At 37.9% G+C, this 12,560-nt stretch overlaps 1 protein-coding gene across 1 annotated transcript in view; it reads left to right on the top strand.

Annotated features, from left to right (window-relative positions):
* The first annotated feature begins 861 nt into the window (after window positions 1-861).
* Window positions 862-12,560, top strand: part of LRIG3 (leucine-rich repeats and immunoglobulin-like domains 3) — a 74,986-nt gene continuing 63,287 nt past the window's right edge. Inside the window, exons 1-3 of the mRNA XM_010006309.1 lie at window positions 862-904; window positions 1,155-1,283; window positions 1,685-1,843. Of these exons, the coding sequence (XP_010004611.1) occupies window positions 862-904; window positions 1,155-1,283; window positions 1,685-1,843 (331 nt within the window). The remainder of the gene's footprint in view (window positions 905-1,154; window positions 1,284-1,684; window positions 1,844-12,560) is intronic.

Here is a 12,560-nt window from a genome sequence, read left to right as displayed (position 1 = left end):
TGCTTTGGAGTCTTGTTCCATTTGTTCAGGAAATCCCTTTTGTTTTCTGATCAGGCTTCTCACAGTGGTAGGACAATATCCCATCTGCTTCATCTTTTTCTTCCTTTCTCTCTCCACAAACACATTCTAGGACCTTTCTTATCATTAGGGAACCGATGCATTACTTCAGTGCTCGGGTGCAATTTCTAATGTGAAGTGCCTGGCAAGTGCCTTAGGCTGGCTTGCTACTGGATCTGTCCCCTTCTGGATGAAACTAATCCAAGTGAGACAAACTTCAGTTCTCTACTGCTGTGGCTTCTGACAATTCCTGTATTCACAGAAGAAAAAAATAAAAGTTGCTTGTGGGTAAACTGAGCAGAAAATATATATTGAAGGACATTAGTGAAGCCAGTAAAAGTAAGCCACTAAAATAAAATAGTTAGATTTTTTCCAGTGTGCTGTATTCATTTGAGGTTAGTGGTTAAATACAGAAGATTTATATCAGAGTTTCCACTTAATAAAGTATTTGTGTGGATGATCTCTGTTTAGTTACTGTTAGTAGGAATTTGGCAAAATGGAATTCTCAAAAAAGCAGCAGGCTATCTTACTGAAACTACTAACAAAAGTTCATTAAATCAGGGGGTGTTGATTTTGAGAAAACATAAATGGCATTTCTTATGTTTTTCTAGGCTGGAAGTGGAATGAATTGCTGGAGAAACTTATACATCAGCTGTTTCAAGAGTACAAATATAGTTTATGACCTGAATATACTGTACATGTAGAAAACGAGAAACTATGTAATCCTGTCACATCGTAGATGTGATAACTTCCAGGCAATAAGAAACTGGAGAATTCTTATGGTTCTGCTGTAATACATTTAATATGGAGTCATCAGAGGAAGCCAGATTGAACTCAGGAGAGAAAGGTGAGGAGTAAGGCAGATATCTCTTTTAGATTCATAGGAATTACTCAAAGATATTAATGCCTGACAGGTTCACCTTGCCTGTCAGGTGGAGCTGCTGTCTCCATACTCCTATCAGTGGAGTGTCCTTCCCCTCTTGCACTTCCTAGGGGGACTGGCTGTTGACTTGGGCCCCTGCTTAAAATATTCCTGTTAAAGCCCTTCATTGCCCATATTGCCCTCAATCAGATACTTTCCTTTGTATTCTTCACAGGTTCCTGCCTTATCACAGCTCCTGGCTACCACCTCTGCTTTCCCTTCCCTCCACAGAAAAAATGCCAAGAAGCAATTTGCAACAGCAATCAGTTATCTAATAGCAAGCAAAATTATGGATTTGATAAAGGTAACAATGTAAATAAATCAAATATCTTTTGGCAGGACACGACACAACATTATGAACAATAAACTAGAATGCTGTAAAGTCAACAGGGCACACAGTAAATAGATTAGAAACCAGCAGCTCTTGAAATGCAACTATAAATATGGAATAATTGTTGAGTAAAATCCCACAGGGACAATCTTTGACCTTAATTTTAATTTACATTTTAATTAATGAATTAGAGGAGGAAAAAAAACAAAACCAAAACCATAAAACAGATATTACCACAGCTTGCTTTTGGCACAAATGCAAGAGGAGTGGTGAAAAAAAAATAATAAATTGCAATGACTGTTCACAGAATCACAGAATCTTAGGGGTTGAAAGGGACTTTGGTTTACTGACATTGTTTTATTTTGGTTATTTAGGTAATGTTATGACTTTTGTCATGATCAAAAGTAAAGTCATGCACTTAATTACAAAGACTAACGACCCTTCTCCCAAGACTGGGGGAGGGGAGCCAAGAGGAGGGGACTTCTACTGGATCTCAGAGCCCCTGGTGGATCAGACTTCTCAAAGTTATGATGGTACCAAAAAGGATAATGGAACTCATTGACATATGAAAAAGGGGATAATGATGTGAATTGGGAAGATTTCTCTGTGGTATGCTGCAGCTGAATCAGAGCTATCTTTCTTCAAGCAGAAATTAGCATACAGCAAACCAGTTGCCTTTGTTAGGTGTGAGGTAAAATGAACAATCCCTTCTGGACTTAAAATATATTAAGTAGGGAGGAAAAAACTTACCCTCACTAAAACATTATCCATCATGACAGGATCAGTGGAGGATACAAGGAGTATTTAACTTTCTAGTTATTATTTTATAAAGAAAATTGCAAATATATCCAAACAATTCATCAGATAATTCAAGGTTTTACAAACTGGACATTTCAAGGTGTCAGCTGTTTAAAACTTTGCATTCCCATGTTTTCCTTTTCCCTGTCCCTTTCACCAGTGAATTAATGATGCATGCGGTTTTCACTTAATTTCTAGTCCTTTTTTATTTTTTTTTCCTTCTCTTTCTGTTATTCTCAGAAATTCCTCAGTTTTGAAAACATTACAAAGTAGTTCAAGCAAAACTGAAGGTCTCTGCTCTGGCAAGCCCCAGCTGTTTCCCCAAGCACTGCTCCATGCAGCCCTGTCTCTCACCAGCTGCCAAGACCCACATGGGGTTATGGCAGGCAGGCAGCAGCAGGACACCCACAGCCCCAGCAACACCTTCTCCCTCCCCTCTACACCTTTTCTGCTGGTGGCTGGGGGCAGCTTAGTTTAGGATTAACTTCTGCAACCCGCCACCACCTGCAGTTTTCCCCAAGGAAGAGGGATCTGGAAGTTTTATGGGGTGATTAAAAGTGGCCAGAACAGTTTGGAAAATCTGGCCATTTGCATTGCTCTCCTTTTCCCTCCCTTCTATGAAGTGTTACATGGCCAATGTAAATTGTCTTGAGCAGGAAAAAAAAATAAAAAAAATTAGGAATTTTGTACATGTCCCTAGCGTGAAATCCAGACTGCCTGAAGAAAGGACCAACAATTAAATTATTGTTACAAACCAGGATGTAATCATGTTGTCACAGGTTACAAAAAATCAGTGTTGCTTTTAGACAGTTTGCTGATACTTAGTATGGTAAGTTTTCTTCAGAGTTCCTAGGGAAAGAGGGTGGGAGGGATGCAGAATCTACCATTAGAGACATTTAGAAGTTTTATCAACAGCTGGATTATCAATCTGTGACAGACAAATCACTCCAATCCCTTCAAACTGCTATGTACTTAAGTAAAAAAAAAGTGCAAGCATTTAAAGGGAGAAAAGAGACCATAGCAAGAGTTTTCTTAAACTAGTACAATCTGGAGTTCAGGAATTTGGAAGGTGTTTTATATGGATTTTTGTGGTTTTTATCTGGGTGGCCAAAGTACACTACATTAATTTTAAGTCTGCACTTACAGACTTCAGCAGAGTAGAGAGTAAACAATTAAGTTTGTTCACTCTCTGAATTGTGATACTCTGGATCTTTCATTGATTTAAAGGTATATTGATCATATTTTATGCTTCAACAGCACCTGCCAATCCATGACCTCAAATGCTTTACGGTAATTAATCAGTGAAACCCACAGACTCTTCCTCCTTCTTTAAGCCAGATACAATACTGCTGAAAATGCAAATAGTTGATGGGTACTAATGAAAAAAAATCTTACAAAAGAAACATTTTTTTTTTTGCTATGATAGGTGGGTATTTGGAAACCTATTTTGTATAAGAAGGAAAAAAAAAGTTGAGAAGTTGATAGTCATGGCCAGTTAGCATCAATACATCTCATAAGAACTACACCCACATCTGGGACCTGAATTACAAGAGGTGCCCAGTCCCTAATAACTCCTCTGCTTCTCCAAGTACATGTCCAAATAAAAGCAACTGGCATTGTAGTTCAGCCGTCTGCCAGTTCCCTTCTATAGTTCCAAACAAGGTTCCTTCTAGTCAGAGATTACAGGATATGAAAGGCTTGTTTCTGCTGTGACGGGTAATGGGAAAATGTGGTAAGGAAAGGCTGAGGGAGAGCATATGCTGCTCCAGGCAATGCTAATGAGGGGGCCACTCATTAGCACAGTAGCCTTCCCTCTCATAAATCTGCCCCTGATTTGTTAATGTTTGCTAATATGTAGTTTACTGTAATAAATTAGAATAAATTGTACTAGCTAAATTGCCTGTGAAGCTGCAGTTTCCCTTTGCAAGACTAGAGCTGCCTGTTTGCTTCATTTGCTTGTTCCATCCAGTCCTGCCGTGCTCCGTGCAGCTCCCTGCCCTGCACCCACGGCCCCAGCATCCACTCGGACCCACACGCACCCAGGTAAGCAAAACAGCATCACAGCCATTGAGTTCCACGTGGTTTCATGCTGAAATAATGTAAAACCAGACACAATATCTTTAGAGAAAGTGATTAATTAAGTTCCCCAGTTGAGGTTTATAAAAAGATTCCAGCCAACCTGGCTTGAGATTTTACTTACATGGATCCAGACCGAGACATTAAGCCAAGACAGTACTGATCACAAGTACCCCACGGTCTTTCGCCACAAGGCACAATAAAATGCTGATAACCATCAGCACTGCTGGCCACACATCTCCAGTTCGATGCACGGTTGCTCCTCAAACTGTCTCTTTTTTTTAGGATAAAGTTTGACATTGCAGACAATAGCAAAAAGAAGGGAACTACTACTTTCTACCACAGGCTGTGAATTCCCTTTATCTGGTGATACTTAAATGATGCACAGAGAGCCAATAATATAAACTAAATATGAAGAAAACTATTATTTCTTTATTTTTCCTAGGTTTAACTTACTCTGACCCAGAAAGATGAACCAGTTCATTTAAGAGATTAAAAACTCACTCAGGTCAGCCAAAACACTGATTACACAACAGCATAACTTGAAGGATAACAGAACTTTCTATAAAGCCAAACTGCACTCTCAAAATTCCTACATATTATTTACATTGCCTGAAATTAGCAACATTTTTATTTAAATGTAATTAAGAACCATAGAATGATTGAGGTTGGAAGGGACCTCTAAAATTCATCTGGTTCTATTATCCTGCTCAAGTAGGGCCACCTAGAACCAGCTGCACAGGACCGTGTCTCCAAGGATGGAGACTCCACAACCTCCCTGGAAAGCCTCTGTCAGTACTCAGACACCCTCACATTAAAAAAGTGTTTCCTGACATTCAGAGCGAACCTTCTGTGTTTAATTTTGTGCCCATTGCCTCTGGTCCTGCCACTGGGCACCACTGAAAAGAGCCAGACTCCGTCTTTGTACCATTCCTTCAGATATTTGTACATATTGATAAGCCCCCTCCTGAGCCTTCTCTTCTCCAGGTGTCTTCAAGAACAGTCTCAGATTTCTCAGCCTCTCATCGATGTGAGAGATTGTCATAAAATTCTGTAAGGAAACTTTTTTTATCTTTCTTCTCCTGTGAGGTCAGGTAAAGGAAGATAGGATGCAAAGTGCACTAGAATCTATAATTTCATCATACTGAGGTGTCCATGGTACATCTATATGCATAATTTCTTTTATCATAATTTGAAATATTGTATCTATAATCAACAGAGTCTAAAGAGTGATTCTTCCCATCCTGAAGGAACTGAGATGAACGATGCTCTAAAATTGCTGATTTCAATAAAGGAAGTATAGTGTAGTTGGTTATTTTCACTGAAGGAGGCTAAACTTGGACAAAAGCAGTGGCTCCTACTTACACAGAACTCTAAAATGGAATCCATTAAAATTTACAAAATAAAAATGTAACTAATGTGTGCTTATTCTGCACAGAAGTTACACACGGGATATTCTAAGGTGCTAAATCAGTGTCACAGTGCCTAAAAATAACTTGAAAAAAAAACCCTGTTCTCTACTGCAGAAATATCATGCCTTTGGTATAAAAAGATGTGAAGGTTTTAGCCTTTGAAAATAGGTCTCATAATAAAGATTGCTACAAATGCAGTATTTTTTGCTTAATGGTAAAATACTATAAATGTTGGCTTAGACTATAAAGATATTTATATTAGCTGCTGTTTCTGGGTTCATTTATGAAGTAGGATAGAACAGAGAATCATTGTCTTTGCAAGGAAGGTGTTTACTGTATTGGGTCATGATCACCTAGCAATGTACAGCAGAGATTTAGTTTTGATACACTACTGTATTCTTTTTCATTTAAGGAACAGTCTCTGGTTTGTCTGAAAGTTTTGTAACTTTTTGTACATGAAAGAAGCATACATAGTGGGACAAAGGAGAAATTATAGATGAGCTTCAGAGGGGCTTTGATAAGATACAGATTCAGCTTCCTTTTAATCATCTGGATATCATCTGGACAATCATCTGCTTCTTCACAAAAGCAAACAAGCACTAGACATTTTTGGCATGAGATTTAAGTTGGCTGGTATTAAACAGCAGCTGTAGATCAAGTCTCTTCTGTAGCAAACTCCTCCCCCTCCCAATAGAGATTCTAATTTTAAATATTTAGGCTTCCATGTAGATGAGACTGTATACTTGTGGAGACACAATCATGCATTTGCTTATGGAAAAGGGGTTGAGATGAAATTAGGTGTGTTTTATTATTTGAAGATTTGTTATACTTTGCCTGTCAGGAGAAGTTTAGCACTGTAATTAATGTTTCCATGAATTAAACACAGAAGTCTAGTACACACAGTGACAGTATTTTAGGTAAAACATATGGTTGCTCCATCATCTGTTGAACAGACTTTGCCACTTCATATTTCATTATCATTTTGAGTATTAGTGAATCTTTGGTTTTCATCCTTTAAAATATTGCTGCATTGCATGGGAAAGAAATGTAAATCTATATTACTATAAAGAACAATTAAGTATTTTCAATATTCTCCAAGTACTCAGAATATGTGACATGGAGTCTAGACTCTGATAAGAATCTGCAGCTGAACCACTAAGTATGTCTTTTTGGTCCTAGAAATAACTCTGAATATTTAAAATATTGAGTGTTGAAACTTTGCTTTACACATTCTATTTCCCTTCAAAATACTGCAAACAACACCTAAAATATTTTGCCAGTTTACAAGAATGTAAGCCAATAGCCATATGGACAAATATGCTTTACTGGAAGATCTGAATTAATATTTTCAAAATACTAAGGCTCTGAAAGGAAAGGAAAAGTTATCAAGATCGGTCACTGCCTACACACTCTCATTATTGCCAGTAAGGTCTTTCTTATCCAGGTACTTCTGCACACATGAAATGAGAAGTACTAGATGCTGTGAACATCCATCTGATAAAGTGAATGATCTTTCAATTCAGCTTCTTATGTCAGTGCATAATAATAAAAATCCAGCCCATTTTACCCTCACTTGGCATTCTATTAACTTCAGACAAGCCTCATGCAGTACAGAATGCGTACAGAGGATATCTTAAGAGGATCTACCGTCCAGAAGACAGCCACTATGTTATTTTCTTGAGAGAAGGTAAGTAAGGAAGCATTGTAATGACATGCAGGGGGATCGAGCAAAGCTGATGGAGATACATTTTAGGAGAGACAAGGGCAGGAGAAATATGGTAGATTACAGACTAGAAATTAAGATAGAAATACAATGCAAATACAATACAAATATAGTTATTTTATTTTTCTGTTTCAGCACATTTTTCTTTGATGTTGTAAGTCCTTTATTCCAGTTCACAATGCAGAGAGTCCAGAAACAATTTCAATGACAGAGCTGATTCTATCTCATCACAACTGCACCACCTCCTGAGATGGAGAATACAGGAATAGCTTCACAGATCATTTTCTTAGGATTGTACCAAACAGAGGACATTCAGAGATGAAGATTAAGTCTATTCTATGATTTTTGTGAGGCAGGGATTTTTAAGGCTTGCATTTTCAGGAAAAAAAAAAATAAATAAGTGAACCATTTAAGTTATGGGTACTCAAGTTTTCCAAAGCCAGTTTCCAAAAGTGTTCATGGCTTCATGTTAACCACTTTTGCCAAGTATTGTTATCTCTTTTTTACTATTGAAGCCATGAACTGACTAAAATCACATTAAATTAAAAAGCTATAAAAGATTAACACAATTTATTTTGAAATACAAGCTTAATTGAACTATGTTTTGAACTAGAGAGGAGCTTGTTTGTTTACCTGTAACCACCTAATGTGCACGTGGTGAGATTGCCACATAAATGGACTGGGCAAATGAAGTGAACAGTCTAAATTATTAATTTGGTCTTTGATATCTCTGGCCTTTTATTGTATTAGTAAGAGCAATATAGGCTCATTAGAGGTATTTGTACAGTCAAGTGAACTTCCTCCAGGAAAAAAGTACTCATAAAAACTGGAAAATAATAGAAAAATATATGAAGATTTTGGAACAGATCATAGAAATAATTTTTTCATAACTTTCTCCCTAATTTCTTTTTCATTCTACATTCTAATTAGCTTTCAAGGCCAGTGATTTAATCCTCTCCATTATAATCAAGAGAAACATAAAAGCCCTATGATGAAAAAAATTAATTGGGTAGATATTTACCTTCTTGTCATCCTTACTAGTGGATCTTCTAAGTCAAAATAATGTATTCCTTGAATTGCTGACTAGTTTTCTGTAACTAGCCCACAGGGGTATTTTGTACATGCAGAACATTACACACATTTTATGTAACTTAATCTTTAATGCAACAGGCTTTTCCAAACAACAGTTTATAAACACCAGCAATTCTGTTATTACTCCAAGGTTAAAGAACCAGATTCTGCTCTAAATTGCACTGGCAACTTTTTTTTCCTCTTTTGAAATACATGGAGTCTTTATAAAATTGCACTGGATAACCTGAAAGTAGGGGTTTTCCCTCTGTACAGCATAAATCAAGCTGTAGTATAGACATGATCCCTGAGTCACAGATGTGGAAGTTAGTATATATGCAGGCACAGTGCACAGAGCTGACATGGCTACATGTGATATACCCTGAGATCATGCTGCCAGTGGTCGTAGGTAACAAGGAAAGCTTTGCTGACCTACACCTGGATTGTAAAAGACTTTTGGATATGTACATAGACAGCTATGCATCTGCATCTTTCATAGAAAGAAGAGAAAGTTCAGGTCACCATTTCCTCAAGAGCATAAACATTCAACACTATGAACATTTGTTTAAGGATTCACAAACTAGGGACAGAGTAAATCCATGTTCAGCTGGATGCAAGTGAACGGGCTTTATGTGCCAGTCAGTCTTTTCCTGTCATATGTTCCTTTTACAGGAATGGAGTCTAATATAAGTGATGTGAATAACTCTTTTAGGGTATTATCTGTAACTGTGAAGGTGGTGAGACACTTGCACAAGTTGTCCAGGGAAGCTGTAGATGCCCCCTTCCTGGAAGTGTTCAAGGCCAGGTTCGATGGGGCTTTCAGCAATCTGGTCTAGTGGGAGGTGTCCCTGCCAGTGAAGGTCTCTAAATGATCTTTAAGGTCCCTTCCAACCGAAACCATTCTATGATCCTCAGTGTGGAAAAAAGTGCACTCTGGATGATTAGTGGAGGTCTAGTCAACAAACTCAGTGCAGTCTAGCTCCGTGGCTGCTTATTTTTTTCCTCTTGACTGTAGTGAGATTTTGATACAATTGTAACTTTCTAAACTGATGAAGGCAGATGTTATGTTCTCCATCTCAGAAGATGAGGATGCTGTCTAACAGTGTCTAACAGCATCACCCTGTGTGAGCTCCCTCGTTTCAGTAAATGTAAACTACTGCCTCAGTCTTTCTCTTTGGTACATTCACGTCTATTTTCTAGAAACTTAGTGGCATAGAAACTGCTGGTCCTCTGCCTCACTTAAAATTGATAATAGGTCAAAAAATGATAGGGGATGATCTGACAGACAGAAATGCAGGACAGCTCAAACCTCTAAATTTCATTTCTTCTGAAAACATAGGCTAAAGCATCAAAAAGATTACAAAAAATCACAGCAGAACACTCAAAAAAAAGTAGCTACTTTAAACAAGAAATACCCAGAGCAGTATAAACTTTGCAGTCAAACACAGTCTCCTCATCCAATGTGGGAGAGCAATGGTATACTGCAGATTTTTTTTAGCTGTAGCCCCTAGCTGTTAAGCAAATATCTTTCTTTCAAACCATTCACTTCCATTTTGGTTTTAAGTTACACAGGCAAACACAGCTAAAAGAACAGAGCTGAAGTAAAGAGGCACCAAAATTCTGCAAAGGTACAAAACAGGCATTCCTTCATTTTCTCATACTTGCACAAATGGAAATCAGAAAAGTAAAAATGCTAATGGTACTTCAAAAGTATGGGGTATCTTGGGCAATTTAAAACCTTAAAGATAACTATAGGGAGAAAGGTATTTCCACAGTTATTCTTTGCCAGTTTCAGAAATTCCTCTTTGTTAAACAAGTTCATGTAACAGCTCAGTGTTTCCAAACTTAAAGAAAATTTGAATATTATGTTTTCCGCAGAGAAAAAGAGGCAATATTTTCTTTCCTGGAATAAGTCATTTTACATTAAGTGAAACAACAAAATCAGAAAAACAGAAAAAAATTAAAATTGATAGTTCCATCTGAGAATTGGAGCTACCCCTGGAGAGAGAAAAATCCTGGAAGTATGTCCGGCATGGAAAATGTAATCATTATTGCTATATGTTACAGTTTTATACATCCCAGTAAAGGTACTTCTGCCACTTTCCTCTGGAATCAGAAAATACTGTACAGCATGATTCAAAAGTTTCATTGTATTTGGTTTTCTTGAGCTTTTGTCAGCAGCAGTTTATATGCTAGATGATGATAGAGAAAGTAAAAATACATAATTTATGTAAGAATAAAGTATTCTTACAGTCTGGATCAGTCTGGAAGTGATTACATTAACAAATATTACTGTTACTAAATTAGATGATTTCTTGATCTATCTGTGAAAATAAAATAAATTGTTTCAATCAAGGAGAGAACTTTCCTTCCTCAATTTCCAATCTGAAGTTATTTACAGTGAAAAGCTGCAAATGTCTTGGCTAGGATTGTACAATTCTATATTGTGGAAATCAAAACAAAGACAGAAAAAAAATGACCTATAATAGAACTATGAAAACCAGAACTCCATTGTAACTTAATGTCATATTAAGATTTTAGAAAGCATTCAGTGCTGAGGTGTCGTGCTGATAGATTTAATCTGGGATTTTTAGGTGTCTAGATTTGTTCCTCTCTAGATTTTTCAGAATATATCACATGGTTTCTGATCTTTCTGGAGAGAGAAAATAAAGTTTCAAAGAGAACCATTTAAAGGCGACAGCATGGAGTTTTTGATCAAAACAAGCATAAAGACAACAGCAGGGCAGCCAGTAGCTGCAAGATGTAAGCATAGCATAAAACCCCTAGACTTCTTATACAAATTCCAGCAGCTGCACTATGAGGGGCTCAGAGGTGTGACTGAGTACTCAGTGATCCTGTGGTAAAGGTATCCACAAGGTTTCCCAAAGAACTAGTTGTGCAAAGCTTAAGTACGAATTATATTCTTCCACATTGCCATGTTACTGGCAAGACTATTCTGTAGTGGGTCTCTTGGCCTTTGGTTTTGACGAGATATGCCACCTGGTCAATATGTAACAGTTTCTATATTTTCCAATAAAGCAAGTTTCACTGGAAAATTCCCAACCAGCACTCATCAGGAATGGGCTCTTGTTTGTCAGACCAGACGAGCCACCCCACCACCTGACATACTTTGCCACACTTTTTGGCAGGTAGCACTTTGTATGAATGCCAATGGGCATCCTGTCAACCTTGGAAAGTGTTCACTGTAAACTGAAGGAGGCATCAAGGGGACTCCCACAAATTGAGACAGCAGCTGGGAACAATCTCATTACTAGGGGAGAGAGGTCTGGGTAGAAGCAGCCCATGATCAGGGCATCAAGCTTCAGCAGATGCCTGCACAGGTGCTAAAGTAGAAATACTGGGCTGGAAGCAAGCTGGGGAAAAATTATCTTCAGATTCCTGTTAGACAGTGAGACAAGGAAAGCCATGAGTGCAGTGCCCAGAAGGAAAAATTAAAACAGACTGAGGTGATGTATCTTTTCAGACACTGAAATTACCTACGAGAAATCAATGTATCCTTCAGGCAATTAATCATGCAGAGGAAAAGCAGACAGAGACACAAGAACAGAAGCAAAGCATTAGTCCCGAGGTACATAATCCCTACAGGATAGCTAGAATTGCACTGCTCGGAGCAGAATTAGCACTGAATGAAAAACTGAGGCCATGTTCTCTGGAAAAGGATGAGTTAGTGAAATGCATGGTCCCATCACCAGTAGCCATCACAAAGATAACACTGCATACTGCCAGACTGAGCACAATTCACATTACTGAAACACTACTGCTATGCTGCAAGCATAAGGAACAACTCACTAACAGCATTACTAATGACAGATACACATCAAAGCATGCCTTCTGGACACAAGTATTCTTCAAGCTCTATGAAACAGAAAATATATGCAAAATGCAATATCTTTGTTTCTCTTTTGAGAAGGTTAAAAAAGGCAGACAGTAGTAAAGTTTGTATTCCAGAGCTAGCCATATGTCTAGAAGCAAATGCCTCAGGAAGTTAGTCCTTATTATAGACAAAGCTACAAGATGGAGTTTTGTTTAAAAAGGCAGGGATAAAGCAGTAGTTCCAAGGGACTTGGAAGTCAGCACAAATGCATTTGTCACATGTGGAGAGAGAAAGATGTCCAAGATGAGCTGGGGGAACAGCTAGTTCACAAGCAGGAA

Source organism: Chaetura pelagica, unplaced genomic scaffold (assembly GCF_000747805.2).
Source record: "Chaetura pelagica isolate M959 unplaced genomic scaffold, ChaPel_1.0 scaffold108, whole genome shotgun sequence".
NCBI classification, from domain to species: Eukaryota; Metazoa; Chordata; class Aves; order Apodiformes; family Apodidae; genus Chaetura; species Chaetura pelagica.
Note: the sequence above shows the minus strand (reverse complement) of the source record. Positions and strands in the feature narration are given on the sequence as shown.